Source organism: Lepus europaeus, chromosome 5 (assembly GCF_033115175.1).
Source record: "Lepus europaeus isolate LE1 chromosome 5, mLepTim1.pri, whole genome shotgun sequence".
In the NCBI taxonomy this organism is placed as follows: domain Eukaryota; kingdom Metazoa; phylum Chordata; class Mammalia; order Lagomorpha; family Leporidae; genus Lepus; species Lepus europaeus.
In genome coordinates, this window is record NC_084831.1 from 152,046,531 (window position 1) to 152,064,897 (window position 18,367).

The 18,367-nt window shown below is 48.8% G+C and overlaps 1 protein-coding gene across 1 annotated transcript in view; it reads right to left on the bottom strand.

Moving 5' to 3' along the window:
• TDRD5 (tudor domain containing 5) overlaps nt 1-13,020 on the bottom strand; it is a 120,532-nt gene extending 107,512 nt beyond the window's left edge. The window contains exons 1-3 of the mRNA XM_062190223.1: nt 12,789-13,020; nt 11,470-11,877; nt 9,663-9,850 (exon numbers count right to left, since the gene is read on the bottom strand). Of these exons, the coding sequence (XP_062046207.1) occupies nt 9,663-9,850; nt 11,470-11,877; nt 12,789-13,020 (828 nt within the window). The remainder of the gene's footprint in view (nt 1-9,662; nt 9,851-11,469; nt 11,878-12,788) is intronic.
• Between the last annotated feature and the right edge of the window lie 5,347 nt (nt 13,021-18,367).

The window sequence follows — 18,367 nt, forward strand, 5'->3', positions numbered from 1 at the left end:
CATCCCATAATGGCACTGGTTCTAGTCCCGGCTGCTCCAGTTTGGATCCAGCTCTCTGCTCATGAGGCTGGGAAAGCAGTAGAAGATAGCCCAAGTGCTTGGGCTCCAGCACCCATGTGGGAGACCTCCAAGAAGCTCCTGGCTTCTGCCTTGCGGTCATGGCCACTTGGGAAGTAAACCAGTGGATGGAAGATCTTTCTATCTCTCCCTCTAACTCTAGCTTTCAAATATATAAAATAAATCTTAAAAAAAAAAAAAACTGAACAAGCCTTTAAAAAGTTCATGGTAATGTCTATTAAGAAAAAGCTATGCAGACTTCAAAAAATGTACCAAAATAAACTTGTTTTAATTCCATTTTTCCATGAAGCTCTTGAGGCTCCCTCAATCCAGGAACGATGCTACTTGCTATTTACCCAAATGAACTGAAAACTTAGGCCCAAACACCTGCATACAGATGTTTACAGCAGCTTCGCTCACAACTGCCAAACTCGGAACTATCCAAGATGGCCTTCAGTAAATGAATGGAAAAATATACCAGGGTACAGCCAGATGACAGAATATTACTCAACACTAAAAAGAAAGGCGTTATCAAGCCAGGGAAACAAAGAGGAATTTTAAATGCATATTGCTATGCGAAAGAACCCAATCTGAAAAGGCTATGTTCTATATGAATCCATATATAGGATATTTGGGAAAGGACAAAACTATGGAGAGAGCTAAAAAGATCAGCGGTTGGGGCTGGCGCTGTGGTAGAGCGGGTTAACGCCCTGGCCTGAAGCGCCGGCATTCCACATGGGCACTGGTTTCAGTCCTGGCTGCTCAGCTTCCAATTCAGCTCCCTGCTACGGCCTGGGAAAAGCAGCAGAAGATGGCCCAAATGTTTCAGCCCCTCCCACCCATGTGGGAGACCTAGATTAACTCCCCGGCTCCTGGCTTTGGTCTGGTCCAGCCCTGGCCACTGTTGTCATCTGGGGAGTGAACCACTGGATAGAAGATCTCTCTCTTTCAAACAAATTTTAAAAATCTTAAAAAAAAAAAATCATTGGTTGCTAGGGAATGACGGAGAGTGAAAGGTGAAGAGGCACAGCACAGACAGCTGTTACAGCAGGGAATCTACTCTGTATATTATGTTGGCGGATCAGTGTTATTACAGCTGTCAAAATCCACAGAACACACAAAACCAAGAGGGGACCCTCATATAAATGATGAGCTCTGGGTGAAAATGATATGTCGGGGCCGGCTCTGTGGTGTAGCAGGTAAAGCCGCTGCCTACAGTGCCAGCATCCCATAGTGGCACCGGTTTGAGACTCGGCTGCTCCACTTCTGATCCAGCTTTCTGCTATGGCCCGGGAAAGAAGTAAAAGACGATCCAAGTCCTTGGGCCCCTGCACCCACATGGGGGATCCGGAGGAAGCTCCTGGCTCCTGGCTTCGGATTGGCACAGCTCCGGCCGTTGCGGCCAATTGGGGAGTGAACCAGTGGATGGAAGACCTGTCTCTCTACGTAACTCTTTCAAATAAATAAATCTTTAAACAAAGAAAATGATGTGCCAACACAGGTGCATCCACCAGGGTGTGGAATGTCAACAGTGAGGGACGGGGGACGTGGAACTTCATACTTTCTGCTCAATTTTGCTGTTAACCTGAAATCGCTCTAAAAACATCTTAATTTTAACAAAATTAAGGAATTTTAACAAAATCAGGAAAAGAATGTAAAAAAGAAAAATCAGTTTAATAAAAAAGGCTTTTTGACCATTGTCATTTTTACACTAAATGTTCCACATGCTCCCATTAAATGACTGTCAAATTAGATTTTTTACAAGATATGCTTGTTGACAAATGCTAACATTACATCTTTTTTTTATTTTTTATTTTTTTTATTTTTGACAGGCAGAGTGGACAGAGAGAGAGACAGAGAGAAAGGTCTTCCTTTTTCCGTTGGTTCACCCTCCAATGGCCGCCGCAGCCGGCGCACCGCGCTGATCCGAAGCCAAGAGCCAGGTGCTTCTCCTCTGGTCTCCCATGTGGGTGCAGGGCCCAAGCGCTTGGGCCATCCTCCACTGCCCTCCCTGGCCACAGCAGAGAGCTGGACTGGAAGAGGGGCAGCCGGGACAGAACCGGCGCCCCGACTGGGACTAGAACCCGGTGTGCCGGCGCCGCAAGGCAGAGGATTAGCCTAGTGAGCCACGGCGCCGGCTAACATTACATCTAAAGGAAGCTACTGTCAACACAGTAACGTCATTCAAGGTAGACCTCAGAACAAGGAACACTGTAAGCAATGGGAGAACATTTCACAAGAATAAATTGAGTAATGAAGGGCCAGCATTGTGATGCAGTGGGTTAAGCCACTGCTTGCGATGCCTGTATCCCGTATTAAAGCACCACTCTGAGTCCTGGTTAGTCTTCCTACCGACATGCCTGGGAAGCAGAAGACGGTGCCAGTACTTGGGCCCCCGCCACACAGATGGGAGACCCAGAAGGTACTCCTGGCTATTGCAGCCATTTGTGGAGGGAACCAGCAGATTCAAGAGCTCTGTTTCTCCCTCTCTAAATATGCCTTTCAAATAAATAATCTTTTTAGAAAAATACTAAATGGAGTTCACGAGGAAATACAATGACCCCAAGTGTGTATGGAGATTCGAAATACCCAAAGTAGGGCAGGCATTTGACACAGTGGGTCAGGTGCCACGGGGGACACCCACAGCCCACACTGGAGCTCAAGCTTTCCCTCTGCTCTCATTCCCATTTCTGGTTGATGCACATCCTGCAAGGCAGCAGGTGCTGGCTCAAGTCCTTGAGTCCCTGACATTCACAGGGGAGACCTGCTTTGGGTTCCTGGCTCCGGGCTTCCACCTAGCCAGCCCTGGCCATTCAGGCATCTGGGGAGTGACCCAACAAATGGGATTTCTTCTCCCCAGCCATGTCTCTCAGTAAATAGGAAGTCTTAAAAATAAAGCAAAAACTGATGGAACTAAAAGGTAAAGTAGGAACTAGCCGCTGTCACCTAAGTTAAGTGCAGCTTACAACACCAGGATCCCGTATCAGAGTGAGGGCTGGAGTCCTGGCTACTCCACTTCTGACTCGGCTCCCTGCTAACATGCCTGAGAAGGCGGTAGATGGAAGCCCAAACACCGGGGCCTCCGCCATCGACGTGGGGAACACAATGGGTGGAGTCCTGGCTCCTGGCCTGAGCCTGGCCCAGTCTTGGCTGCTGTGGGCATTTGGGGAGTAAACTAGTGGTGGTGGGAGGATACCAAGATTGAAAAAGGAGTGAAACGGTCTTTACTTACAGACAGCATAGCATGATGGTCTATGCAGAAAACCCAAACTCCACAAAATACAATATTAGGACAATTGGAACAACTGAATTTAGTATCTTGATTCAAAATTGCAGGATACAAGGTCAATATACAAAAAAAAAAAAGATGAACTGACTTTCTATTAGTTAATTAGAAAACACACTAAAAATGTCATTTATGTCAGTATCAAGAATATGAAAGACGGGGCAAGTTTGGCACAGTAGTTAAGACGCTGCCTGAGGTAACTGCCTTCCACATCGGAGTGCCTGGGTTCAAGTCCCAGCTCCAGCAGGAAGCAGGAGTTGGGAGTGAAGTACATCCTGGGAGGGAGCAGGTGATGGTTCATCCACACAGGAGACCCAGACCGAGTTCCTGGCTTCAGCCGGGCCCAGCCCCAGGTGTTACAGACATTTGGGAAATGAACTAGGTAGAAGATGGATCTCTCTTTCAAATAATTTTTAAAATAACTTTAAAAGACCTAAGTAGTAAGTTGAACAAAATGTATTGAGGGTGATGGAAATGTTATAACTTTGCTGAGGCCACTGTGGTACAGTGGGTTAAGCTTCCATCTGCAGTGCTGGCATCAATTAGGACACCAGTTCGAGTCCCAGCTGCTCCACTTCCAATCCAGCTCCCTGCTAACAAGCCTGGGAAAGCAGCAGATGGCCCAGTGCTTGGGCCCCTGCACCTACATGGGGGACCTGGAAGAAGCTCCTGGCTTCAGCTTGGCCCAGCCCTCGCCGTTGCAGCCATCTGGGGAGTGAACCAGTGAATCAAAGATCTCTCCCAGGGGCCAGAACTGTGGCTCACTTGGTTAATCCTCCGCCTGCAGCACCAGCATCCCATGTGGGCTCCAGGTTCTAGTCCCGGCTGCTCCTCTTCCAGTCCAGCTCTCTGCTGTGGCCTGGGAAGGCAGTGGAGGGTGGCCCAAGTCCTTGGGCCCTGCACTCCATGGGAGACCAGGAGGAAGCACCTGGCTCCTGGCTTTGAATCAGCATAGCTCTGGCCATGGCGGCCATTTGGGGAGTGAACCAACGGAAGGACAGAAGGAAGACCTTTCTCTCTCTCTCTGTCAAATAAAAAAAAAAATCTCTCCTTCTCCTCTCTGTAACTATTTCAAATAAATAAATAAATAGGGGAGAGCGGCAAGATGGCGGAATAGGCAGGGAGCACATTGATAGTTCGTCAAGACACACGTTAATATAAGTGGAGATACTGCAGGGTCAAGGAAGAGTAGGGGAAGAAACAGCAGAGGAAACTCTTCCGGAACTAGTGATTCACAGTGGACCTGCGTGGAGAGCGTGGGAGCCCAAGTTCGGGACACCAGCGGCAGACTCAACACACCAGCGCTGGAACGCGAGGTGAGCCGAACCTCCATAGCCCGAGATACCAGCGGGCAAGCGGAAAGAGGAGACTAGAGGGAACGAGGCTTGAAACTCCGTGGGGAAAAGTTCACCAGGCTAACTAGAAGAGAGAGAGGAAAAAAAAAAAAAGTGACCGATACGGACACGAGTTTCTCTCTCTCCGCTCACCTCTCAAAGGCGAGCAAGACAGAGCAGGCGCCATTTTGGACATACATCATAAGCAGGGCGACCTCAGGTCTGCACCAGCCCTGAGCCTAGCAGAAAAACCTGACTCTGGGGGGAGGGGTGAAATAACAGGAGATTAGCATCTAACTTGGCAACCCAGTGGGAGACTGCAGGAGAATTGGAGCCCACACTGAGGGCAGCGGAGATTCCCTGTGTGGTCCTTGGGAAAGAGCTTCCGATCTCTGGCTCCTGTGGGTATATCATTTGCCTGCTAACTACCTCCAATTACGTTCAGCTGTGCGGAATTACGTCCCTTTTGAATCAAAAAAAAAAAAAAGAAAAAAAGAAAGAGAGATTTACCATGCCTAACCTGGGAGTGTCACTTTTGACACACCCTCAACCCTGAGGAACCAAACACAGCTCTCAGTCCACACTCATCTCAAGCCTCTAAGGCTCCACCGAAAGCAGACACTCCACTTAATATAGAGCCATAGTGTAACAAGAAAAAACACCACAGTGAAGAAACCAAATATCTCCAACATGCCAAACAACAAATGCAAAAATCGAGGTAACAAGAACAGGGAAGACACTATGACGCCCCCAAATGAAAAAAACACCCCAATGCAAGATTATGAAGATGATGAGATAGAAGAAATGCAAGAAACGGATCTCAAGAAATTGATAAGAACATTAAGAAGTTCTCAAAAACAAATTCTTGAACTACAGAAATCCTTCATGGGCAAGATAGAAAATCTCTCTCGTGAAAATGAAATATTAAGGAGGAATCAAAATGAAATGAAACAACTAGTGGAACAAGAAACTCTGATAGTGACGAGAAATCATAATGAAATGAAGAGTTCAATAGATCAAATGACAAACACATTAGAGAGCCTTAAAAACAGAATGGGCGAAGCAGAAGAGAGAATATCAGATTTAGAAGACAGAGAACAGGAAAGGAAACAGGCAAACCAAAGAAAAGAAGAAGAAATTAGAAATCTAAAAAATATTGTCGGGAATCTACAGGATACTATTAAAAAACCCAACATTCGGGTTCTAGGAGTTCCTGAAGGCATGGAGAGGGAGAAAGGATTAGAAGGCATTTTCAGTGAGATACTAGCAGAAAATTTCCCAGGTTTGGAGAAGGACAGAGGCATCTTAGTACAGGAAGCTTATAGAACCCCTAATAAACATGACCAAAAGAGATCCTCACCACGACATGTTGTAATCAAACTCACCACAGTGAAACACAAAGAAAAGATCCTAAAAGGTGCAAGAGAGAAACGTCGGATCACTCTTAGAGGATCTCCAATTAGACTCACAGCAGACTTCTCATCAGAAACCCTACAAGCTAGAAGGGAATGGCGAGACATAGCCCAGGTACTAAGAGAGAAAAACTGCCAGCCCAGAATACTATATCCTGCAAAGCTCTCATTTGTGAATGAAGGTGAAATAAAGACTTTTCATAGCAAACAGAAACTGAAAGAATTTGTTGCCACTCGTCCTGCCCTGCAAAAGATGCTTAAAGATGTGTTACACACAGAAACACAGAAACATGGTCGCCAATATGAAAGAAGGTAAAGGAAGGAAACCTCACAGCAAAAGATCACAGGAAGCTCAATTTCTCTTTGACACAGAATTAAACTCTGATGCTCTGTTAAAGCAATGTGTTAAAGTAATCTATTATGTTCTCTTGATGTCTGTTAAATTCTAATTGTTCAAAAACAGCTGAATTTTTATTAAGAGCTATGGGTTATTTAAATATGTGCTTATTTTCAAAGATTTGAATAATCACCTTGTAACAAGATCAAATTTGGTCTATGAGTTTATAATTTTAAACATGGTGACTTAAAGTCTTTTGTCATCCACAGTTATATATGATTTGCTGCTCATAAAACTAAAGCGTTGTTGGTTCTGTGTGTAGCTGTCCTCCTATAGGTTCCTATGGACTTTTTCCAACCACTTCCATTGTATTCAGTACTTTGGGATGGCTCTGTAAACAGATGAAGCCAATAATGTATTAACAGTACCAACTGAGAGAAAGAATGGTTAACTGAGGTTACTAAGAAGAAAAAGCAATTCAAATCAATTGGCAATCTACAAAAAGAGTTAAAGATTTTAAAAGCTATTATTAAAAATGCTATATTGGTCTATTATGCTATGTTATATGTGTGTACATATTGTATGTCCACATGGGGAAATTTTATTAAGAGTTTTATTTTAAATGGCTTATAGATAAGATTGTCCAAATTTAAGCTGCTAAAATCAATCAAAGATACATTTTAATTTGTGTGACCTGAATCTGTGTATCATATGTTTAGTTTCTTTCTACCAACAAGTTTAAAAAACATTTTAGATGGTTGTGTTTAAGTTTACTGGTTAAACAAACTACACCATGTTAGATATTTAAGAGGTGTTTTCAAATACATGATTCTTAAAATTTATAGAAGGCATTGGACCTTCTGGTAAATGTTTTCTTAAGTTGTTATCTAATGGTTGAAACTGTTTGCTAAGTATTCATGTGATATTGCCATTGTCAGCAAGCAATCTAGGACTTGCTCCCTCATTTCTCTATTCTAAGCCCAACTTGTTCTTTCATTTCTCTATTCTCTTCAAGGTAGGAAACTAATTCTATTATGAAGGAATCTGTAGGACGCACAATTTAATCTTTAGACCTTATAAAAGAGATGGCTAACATTTTTCTGCAATAGCATAGCCAAAATAAGAACTTAAATAATAATCTCATAGCTAGATTCACTTCGCCATCAGCAAAGTATACAGTAAGTAGAAAAAACCTCCCTTTCAGACCAAAGGGAAAGAAAGTTTTTAAGTGAGAATATAATTTTCCTCATGGGCATTGTCTACCTTAGAAAAACTACTACAGAACATGCCTGTGACTATAGACTTGTAGTTCAGGCCACCGAAGATTCGAGATGGGACACGGGCACTCCCTTGACTTGCATCCTCTGGTCTGCTTTAACACAAACCAGGAGGAAAAGAAAGCTAGGCATCAGAAGCAATGGGTGGCAGGCCTATTAATGGCTGATCTGTACAGTGATCTGCCCTCAAGGAGACCCAACAGGCCAGTCCACTGCAGTGGCTTTCAATGTGGTAAGCCTGGGCTTCAGCAGAAGTCAGCTTGTGAAGAGCCCTGGCAGCTCTGCCAAGAGTTGGATCACTGGAAATGGACCTGCCCTGGAGTCGAAGGATGCCCAGGTCAGAGCCACAGATCTTATTGGCTCTAGGCTGAAAAGCCCTTCACTCAGCCCAACTTCCAAAGTGACCACTGCAGCTGAGGGTGTGGTCAAGTAGGGTCAGCAACATTGCAGGCAGAACTGTAAATTTCTTGTTAGAGATGCCCCCTGCCTTGACCTGGCCAGCTCTCCTCCCAGGCCAGCCAAGTAATGAAAGTCAACAGAGTGCCTTCCCCTAGGAGGTTCACACCTCCCTTAGGATATACCCCATGTGAAGAGATAGATAAGTCTGGGCCTCTTAACTTACAAGGCCTAAAGCCCACCAGATTATTATCAAGCCCCTTCTGTCAGGTTCTATTTGCCTCTCAATCAGAAAACTTAATTGTAGCTTAGACAGCACCTTTCTTAGCTCCTCTAATAATGACTCTGTCCTTTGTTCTAGACCCTGTCTAGCACTCTTGGGCCTCATTCCTTTGTAATCATAACCTCTACTCTACCACCAATGGCTCTACTCCCAACATGTGTGTACTGATGGTCCTCTTCCCCACTTAATGCTGTATAATTGTTCAAACCTGGTAAATGCCACTCTTAGGATCATTGGTTACTATCCTCACTCTGTCTTTTATGACCTTGTCTAAATAGGATCAGAGTCGGCAAACTTGGAAGGCTTCCATAGCCTTGGCAACTCATGACGAGAGCCTAGGGTGGTTAATGGCGCCATAAACTAGAGTGTCAATTTGTTGGGTCAACAACAGGAGCCACTGTGCACTTGCTCCTCATGTGGGATCTCTGTCCTTAATGTGCTGTACATTGTGATTTGATGCTATAACTAGTATTCAAACGGTATGTTTCACTTTGTGTGTCTGTGAGTGCAAACTGTTGAAACCTTTATACTAAATTGATCTTCTGTATATAAAGAGAATTGAAAATGAATCTTGATGCAAATGGAAGGGGAGAGGGAGCGGGCGAGGGGAGGGTTGCGGGTGGGAGGGAAGTTATGGGAGGGGGAAGCCATTGTAATCCATAAGCTGTACACTGGAAATTTATATTCATTAAATAAAAGTTAAAAAATAAAATAAATAAATAAATATTAAAAAAACCTAAGTGATTAATGATTAAAACTGTGTTTTAAAATGGGTACATTTTATGATATGTAAGTTAACAAAATAAGGAATTTTTCTTGACTTTAGTTTCTATGTGTTTATTCTAAGCCCTACTTAAGCTGTTATCATACTAACTGAGCCAGGCCTTTGCTGGTTACACCCTAGTAGTTTTTATTCAAAGTCCTTTAGCACTGAAGTCACAGCAAACGACCAGGATTGTGGTGTCTGGGACCGGTCATTCAGGTGCAAACATTCATAAGGCAGGCTGCAAATGTGCTTCTATAACTTGGGTGAGAAGCTCCAACTAGAGACACAGACTTGGGGTCATCTTCAGAAAACACCGGAAACCATGGCATGGACAAAACTCCACTCTCACCACCATCTCTCACTTCTTACTATTCCATGGAACCAACCACAGGGAACCAAGTCAATGACTTCAATTTTTAAAAGATTAGCTTTTCTATCAAATCCAAGTGACAATACCATGGAATTTAAAAGTATCTTTCCATTCCATGTATACCTCCAAACTCCGCCATCTCACCTGGTTTAATTTTTCCGTGTGAGTCAGCCTTGAGGTCTCCACGTTGAGCCTCGGAGTCTTGTCCCCGGTCCACACCTGCCGTGGGGGCTCCGTGTTTGAAGCCGGCTGTGAAAAACGCGCCTTCGCAGCTGGGGAGCCTGAGGAGTAGGACCCTTGTTTCATTCTAAATGGCTGGGTAAAAATTTTACCTTTTGTAAATAACAGAAGAGGAAAAATTGTTACTAGCAATTTCTATCTTACTTTCTGGTGGTTGTACATCAAAGCTGTTGTGAGTTAGCTAGCTTCAACTTTTGGAAGAATTAAGGAAAGAAAGCTTATAGTTTCCATTAAGCCGTGCTTGGTTATCTAGGGAAGAAAACAGAGATAGGGAAGGTGTTACCTATAGGATTGGGGCTAGCCAACATCAAAGTCACCTGAATGTCATTAGAGAGGCAGCACTGGTGACTACCGCTCTCAGGTTTCTAACCTATTTAGGAGATTAAAGTCTCTGAAGTAAGCCGTCTGCTGGCAAACCACACTTCTCAACCATCTGGTACCTGGGAACGGGCAAGGATGAAAAGCTACAGAATAAAGGGTATTATTCTCGAGTATAAATGCTTTTCTTTAAGATTTGTACAAAGAGAGACACCACTGGGGAAGTTTACAAATACCGTTGGGCAACACCAAACAACTTATCACTGGCTCTCACCATGGCCTAGCTCGCTCTCTCCTCTAAGATCAAGTTCACCAAAACAAGTCCAATTACTTCCAAGCTATCTGGATGACAGGGGAGAAGAGCCACAGGTGGAGAACATGGAGAAGTCCATCAACGGGAAGTAATGCGACCCCCAATATCCAGTGACTTGGAAAACTGCTTTATAGAATTCCACTTCTTTTAAGTCTAATAACATGAGTTAGTCTCCCTGTTCGAGGCCCCAGGAATACCGATCAAGCTGGATAAGAGCTAGACTTGAAGCCCCAGTGGCCTCCAGAGCATTCTCTGACCAGCATCTATCTTCATCCAACTACATAACCCACAACAGTTCAAATATCGGCTTGCAAACTTGTGACACATCCTATGGGTCACTACATTAACTTGACTGCGGATTGCGGAGACGACAACTTTGAAACAGGTTCCCTCTCTGCCAGTATATAAACTCTACAGTATCTAAGGTGTAGGGAGACGCTACACCATGATCACACTGGTCTCTCGAGCCTTGAGGATTCACAGTGGCTGGGTAGGAAAGCGCTAGACGAGCAGTACTAAGAGCGGGTACCTAATCCCAGCTATACCATTCTTCTAGCCACATGACTTTGGAAATCATTTAACTTTCCTGACATCTGGTATACCGACTCATGTGTCTATAGTACTGTAATGAAAGCCCAAGGTGAAACGCCACACAAACCATTACTACTCCGTAAGTTACCCAAGTGCTTCCTAGGAGTGCGGGCAAGATCACGTGGACTATTGCTTTTTCTTGAACGTTTCATTCCCCACGTGTTAACATCTTTACATGAACACCTACATCTAACATTCACGTACAGCGTTCAACAGCGAGCTCATCTTGTGTTGCTGTTTTATGAGAAGAGCTACAAGCGAGACGCTTACTCAACACCAGGCACTTTACAGACCGTGTCTCGTGGAAGGTCCTCAGAAACTAGAGGCTTAGCCGGAGTAAGGAACTTGCCGGAGACCACCGAGCCGGCCAGCGCGAAGGCCAGACGGCAGCAAACCGACGGAGCTCAGCCAGGACGCGACTCCGCACCTGTGCCCGACCGCGCCAACCCTGCCACGCCACAGTGCGCGTGCCAATGTGAAGGCACTTACCCGCTGCCCATCGTCGCTGCTTCTCCTCCGACACGCTCTTCTTCAGCGTCAACAAGGAGCCTGCTCTGGTCTGCTCTACAGAAATGACATCCGAGGCTGCGTTCAGCACTTCAAACATGGAGAGGAAGCCATACTGCACGTACTGGAACGTTCGTCCAAATCGCTTGAGAAAGGCCTTGTCAAAATCGGAAAGGAGAACAGGAGACAACGCCAGGAGGTCTTTCAGCTCACTCTTCACGGCTGCCGGGAGGATCGGGGGCACCCGGCCCCGGTACGGCAAGCGCCGGCGAGAGCTGGGCCCAGAGCAGACGCTGGCCCTTCCCTTCTGCGTAGAGTTCCGGACCTTGTGGCTGCTCCTTTGTTTTGCAACGAGACTTGCTATTCCTTTGGTGGTTTCATCTGGGATGGCTAAGGAGGTAAGAAAAGAGAAACCAGATTTAAGTGAAAAAACGCAATACCTTCTTCATCATTCTATCTGTGCACACAGACAATCGTAACGGCTCAAGGAGCCGAGTAACTAGGTAGTGCAAACACACACATCCTCTGTTCTGCCATTTCTTGCATTTTGGGCAACAGCTGGCTTGCCAGTCCCTGCGCCACAGGATGGAAAGAGAACCCAGGGTACTCTGATTGCCGGTTACCTCCTGAAAGAGCCGCAGCTCTGGGGTGAACAAACTTCCCTACAGTGCCTTCTCTGGGTGTGCCTCATACAATTTAAAACACGTTTTTCAGAATTTCAAAGTCCCACCGGTATGTGGGACTCAGGGTATGATAATCTGAAATCATACGCAAAATGCAGAGCTTATGGGACCGGAGCTGTGGCGTTGCGGATAAAGCTGCTGCCTGGAGTGCCGGCATCCCATAGGGGTGCCGGTTCGAGTCCCAGCTGCTCCACTTTCGATCCAGCTCTCTGCTATGGCCTGGGAAAGCAGTAGAGGATGGCCCAAGCCTTTGGGCCCCTGTGGAAGACCGGAAGAGACTCCTGGCTCTAGATCGGCACAGCTCCAGCCATTGCAGCCATCTGGGGAGTGAACCAGTGGATGGAAGACCTCTCTCTCTTTGCCTCTGCCTCGCTAATTCTGCCTTTCAAATAAATCTTTTTTAAAAAATAAAAAATGTGGAGCTATTATGGCTGCACCTGTTTCAAGGGAATGGTTTCTTGAATCTCGTAAGGCTCTAACCTGACCCACCATCTCAAAGGCACCCGAGAGAGCCCACCACCGCTGTGATGTTAAAACCCACTGTCTGGGCCAGCACCCCTCTACTGCGTGGTGACCTGTATGACCAAGGTTCAGGACCCGGACAGCCCCGACACCCACCTTTCAGTATCACGGTGCCATCCCCGCAGGGGCACACGCTGACTGCATCCGGCATGTCCAGCACCAGCTCCATGGTGGAGCGGTAGCCCAGGACCCGCAGCGGCAGGTGGCTGCCCACCATCAGGAGGTACTCCTTCTCCAGCTGCTGCGGGGTCAGGCCATCTTTGGCGGAGATGAGAAGAGACCGTATCTCCTTCCTCAGACACTCCTGTATCCGCTCTTGTTCAGACATGGCGCCCTGCGGGGATTTCAAAGACAGAAAACCGCTTCAGGGGGAGGACAAGGGGCCAGGGCTGAGAGACCACCCCGCAGAGGAGAGCCTCATCTCGAAGGCCCAAGGGCAGGCGAGGGTGCAGCTCTCGGCCCCACCGCCCACACCCTCGGTGCTCAGCCCCTGAGGACCACACAGGTGCGTCTGGGCCGGCTCCCCCGCGGGTGGCCCACGGGCTGGTTCTGGAGTGTTCGCTCCCAGATGCAGCCTCTCCCTCTGGGGGCCAGAACTTCGCCAGTGCGCACAGAGGGCCCCGCGGAGGGTCCCCCCACCAGCAGCCTTCCTCCACCCCAACCCCACCCAAGGCTGCCACCGCCTCGTTCCCCAGGTCGACGGCCCTCCTTGGCCCGGACCCCGCTCCGCCCCCCAACGCCCCGCGCCCCCCGGGCCTCTCCGCCTGGCCCCTCACCCTGCGGCTAGGCTACCGTTGCTGGCCCCCAGGGAGCCGAGCGCCCGCAGAGGGACCAAGGCCTCGCGCCTGCGCGCCGCGCCCGAGCCGCCTCCGAGCCCCCGGGGCGCGCGGCGGGTGGGACGGTTGGGGGCCTGGGCCGCTCGGGGAGGCAGCCGGGGGCCGGCTCCCCCGGGCCTCGGGAGTCGCCCGCCCAGCCGCACCTACCTGCTCCAGCCACGTCCGTCCGTGCGGGGCGGGAGGCGGGGTCGGCCGCGTGGGCTCAGGAGCACCTGTGGAGCTACTTAAGCGGCCCGGCGGCCGTGGGCTCGCTCAGGGCTCCGGGGTTGGGGAGGGGTGGGGAGAGGTGGCCGATGGGCCCTGCAGGGCTGGGTGCGACTGGCTCCTGGAGGGCAGGGGGCAGTGGGAGGGCTCTGGGGCTGAGTGGGAAAACTCTGCAGCCAAGAATGGGAAGACTGAAGAAGAAGGAATATTTGTTAGACGGGTGGAATGAGAAAACACGGGTAAGGGCCTTGAAAACCGAGAGCAGTCATTCTGAGAGATTGGGAATTAAAAGGCGTAGTTTAAAGACATTGACCTTAAAATGGACAGTCTAAGAAACAAGACAGACTCCGGGGTAACAGAGGAGTTTGGGTCAAGAAGGGACCTGAACGTCTACATTACCCTCTGCTTAGCATCTCATGGCATAAATGTCCAAGGGAACGAGATATTCCATCAATAAGCCAGTGACAAGACTTCCTGGAAGGTAAAGTGGGCAGAACTTAGGGCGAGTTTACAGCTATGGGCCAAATTAACAGAAAGAGAAATTGCCGGAGATGGGGCACACTGCAACATTTGAATGACAGGCATGACAACAGAATGGTGGTGAAACCTTCAGACTGAGGGCCCCCGAGTCCTTGGAACAGCAGTGATACAGAGCTCCCATCTTACACGAAGCCTGGGAGAAAGAGAATCGGGAAATTGTATGTAAAAAGCCGCTACCTACAGCGCAGTAGAAATCAGATTGGCTTGGATTTCCCACTGGAGCAATGTCTGCAGAGCTGAACCCGGGCTGCTTGACCCAAGCAGATCGGCATTAAAGTGAGAACAGATTTTTTAAAAATCGGATTTATAAAGATCCAGAGAGTTTATAAAGATCCAGAGAAAAAGTCCTGGAAAAAAAATGAGGCTAAAGCAAATGTTATCCCAGATTCTCATCCCCAATTATCTGAAATAATAAGAGGTAACAGATAATTGCGTACTTACTATTTGCTCCTAGGTTATCCAGTTTTCTTCCCAATAATTCTGAGAAGGGTACAATTAGGATCCCCATTTTAAAGTACAGAAACGTATAACAGACACAAGGATATAAAAAAGAAAAGCCATGAAAACATAAAATTTATTATGAATCAAAAAGATATTGATGCATGGTATTATAAAAAGTTTCTTAGATAATCTGAATTAAATCCCAGATCAGGAACTAAACCAAGTATCGGGGGCTGTTTGCAGCTGCCTGGTTAAAGAGACCCAGGTGGAAAAGCAGCTGAAGTTGAAGCCACCAGTCGGCTGAGCTACTTTGAAGGGAATGAGAATGAGGGGAGGATCATAGTAGCACGGTTCCCTCCCTCGGAGTAACCCGCGTCAATTCCCGAGGGTGTGCTGTTGTTTTCAGTGCACTGGTCCAGCACCCTACCTCCCGAGTCCTAGAACTGCCCGCCCTTACTCCGCGAGTGAGGGTGCCAGTGTAGGAACTCTGTCATTTGCTCCGATGACCTGTTCCAGTTGTCCACTGGGTAACAAGGGTCCACCTAGGATGAATTCAAAGTCCCAGTAGCCATGCCCGAAAGTGAACTTGGACCAGAATTCAACTGCCTCCTAACCCCTGTAAGCCGAAAGTGTTGATGGCCATTACATTTTGGGTGGCCCGAAATTTGTGGGCGTTTGGAATGAGAAAGTGGTGGTCTCTGAAAAGTTTGAGAATCTCCTGTTCTCCACATCCCTTATCCAGTAGTCACGCAAGACCAGTGTTCCCGCACCTCCTCCTTCGGGAATGTCTAGGCTATGCCCAGAAGGTTCTGGATCTGAGATCTGAATTAGAGCTGGGAATAGGGTGGCAGGTCCCGTGTGTGTTGATCTTGAGGGGCTTCCATTCCCCAAACCTACAGCTGTGTCTTGATTGGCGTTTGTGGGTTGTTTGACTTCCCTCCTTGGGAGCCCACGATTTAATTAACCACATCTGGAAAGTTCTGTGGGTCGGACCCACGTTTTCCACCCTGGCCAGAGCCAGTTTTCTTGCTGGTAATTAACTGCCTCCACCTGGTCTCCTCCCAGCCGGCCCTGCCTCTGGGAGTGTTTGCCTTGCACCTGCTCCCACCAGCATTCCTGCTTACATATACGCCTCGGGCAAGAATGAGAGACTCTTTGGAAGAACCTAGGCAGTGATCAGAAGCAAGTGACCAACAGCATTCCTGCCTCCTGGGGTTTCTAAACACTGTGTCCAGTTTGCAGCCGGTTGGGGGTATTGGTCTGTTTCCCACAGCAATTACTCCACGCCTTTGTCATCCCTCTTACCCTTATCCCTTTCCTGCCACACCACTAGAACATGGCTTTGCTCCACCACCACCCCCACACACACAAAATGAAGAACCTCATACGTGAACCCTCAACTTCTAGCCCAGGCCTCCCAACCAGCCCTGCCCCCATCTTCCCTTCGGGTCCTGCTGGGTGACAGCAGCCAGCCATCCAATCTTAAGGTATCTTCTCCCACTTCCCTAGGACCATGACCTTGCCCTTAGGTTACTATTACACAATCCTGTATACCCAGAGTCCCTCTCAGAGTTACAGAGAGAGGCAGAGCCAGAGAGAGGTCTTCCATCCATTGGTTCACTCCCCAAATGACCGTTGACCGCTGAGCTGACCTGAAGCCAGCAGCTTCTTCCTGGTCTCCCACGTGGGTGCAGGGGCCCAAGCACTTAGGCCATCTTCTATTGCTTTCCCAGGCTACAGCAGAGAGCTGGATCGGAAGTGGAACAGCTGGGACTCAAAGCAGCACCCACATGGGATGCCGGCACTGCAGGCTGGGGCTTTATCCGCTATGCCACAGCGCCGGCCCTACTCCCATAGTTTCAGTCCCAGCCAATGCCTTCCAAAAGGCGCACTCATTCAAGCAACAAATGTCTTAGCTCCTACTATGTGCCAGGTAAAGCGTGAGCCAAACAAAGTTCCTGTTTTTCTGGACCTCATCAAGGACAAACAATGAGGAAATACTCGTATACAATACAGAGCATCAAGTAGTAAGTGATCTGGAGAACCGTAAGCCAGGGAGAAAGGGTGAGAAGGGGCTACGTTACCCCAGGTGTTTTCCCAAACGCTTTTAAGGTCGTATCACAGTGGTTCTCAGCGTGGCTGCAGAGCAACGGCAGCACCTGGCAACTAGCTGGAGCTGCGGATTCTCCAGGTCCTACCGAGAGCTGCTGAATCGGACTGGGCGTGGGGCTGGCGCTGTGGCATTGCGGGCTAAGCCACTGCCTGCAGAGCCACATCCCATCCGGGCACTGGTTCCACCCCCGGCTGCTTCGCTTCCCATCCAGCTCCCTGCTAATGCACCTGGGAAAGCAGCAGAGGATGGCCCAAGTGCCACCTTTCAAATGAAATAAATATATCTTTAAAAAAGAAAGAAAAAAGACACTGGGCGTGGGGTTGGAGTCCAGCACTCCCCGTGTTAACAAGCTCTCCAGGAGCTCCTGATGCGGTCTCTGGTGCTGGGAACAGCGCACAGGTGTGCCGCCCAATACTGATTTCCTCGGCTTATGGGGTGGCTGGGCGGGGGAGGGGGGGGTGGGGGGGTGGGAGAAGACAGGTGCTAGGAGTCTCCAGCCCGAGAGAGCCCCCACTGAGACGTTTCATAAAGCAGGCAGGTGGGGTCAGCTGGCACGGCCACAGGCCTCCAGGTGTCAAGGTAAAAGGCCTGCCCAGGAAGCCAAGCACTGCCCAGGATCTGCCTCAGCTCCCGGGCAGCGGGGTGGGCTCTGAGCTTCGGGTGAAGTTCACCACTGCAGTGAGCCAAAGGGGCTGCGCGGCTCGCAGCAAGGTGGGTGCGGGGCTGCGAGCCACCATCCCGCCGCTGGTCTCACTAACGCACCTGATGGGCCCGCTACGGTCTCGCCGGTGTTTCGAAACCCTTGTCACAGAAACGTGTGGTTAGATTTGAAATCCATTCGCATTATCGCCAGAAATATCACAACTACGGTTACTGAGCAGCGAGGGGGTGAACTAGTAACTGCAAAAACCAGTATGAACTTGCTAGATTCTGCAAAGACACGTCAACAACTCAGGGCTGAAACGGGCCACCCCGAGGGGGCGGGCCATCCCGAGGGAGCCCCCTGCTCTGCTATTCCCCAGCAGGCTGGGAGCACCTGCGGCGCCCTCTAGTGGTGGGGCCTCTGCAGGCCCGGAACCACCCGCTTGCCTTTTGCCTCTGGGCACACCTGTGACCCCGAAGGCTGGAGGCCTGGGAGAGGCCCCCGGGGCGGACTAAGCACTCCTTTTCCTGTTTTTGTTTTGTGTTTCCCGAACTAGGTTTGTGGGGAAGATGTCTTTCGCTAAGCTCCAAGCTCCAGCCTCCACCTAGCTGCCTGCAAGAATGGACAGTTCCTCTGGGTACAGGTGACTGAACCTCCATGGAGAGGGCGTCCCACTTGGAGCCGCAGCTCTCGGGTCAGATCCCAGTGCAGCCGTCTGCTGCAGGGTGCTCGGCACTTGAGCTCTGCATTTGTTGCCATCTTGTTAGAGTGCTGTGGGGCTCCACGGAGACCAGGGGAGTGAGCTGCACACTGCACTGGTAGGACGCTCTGTGGGTCGCCGTGCTCTGCAGTAGCACAAGGTGTTAAGGACGGTGGTCCCCCCCCATGGAGGAGTCAG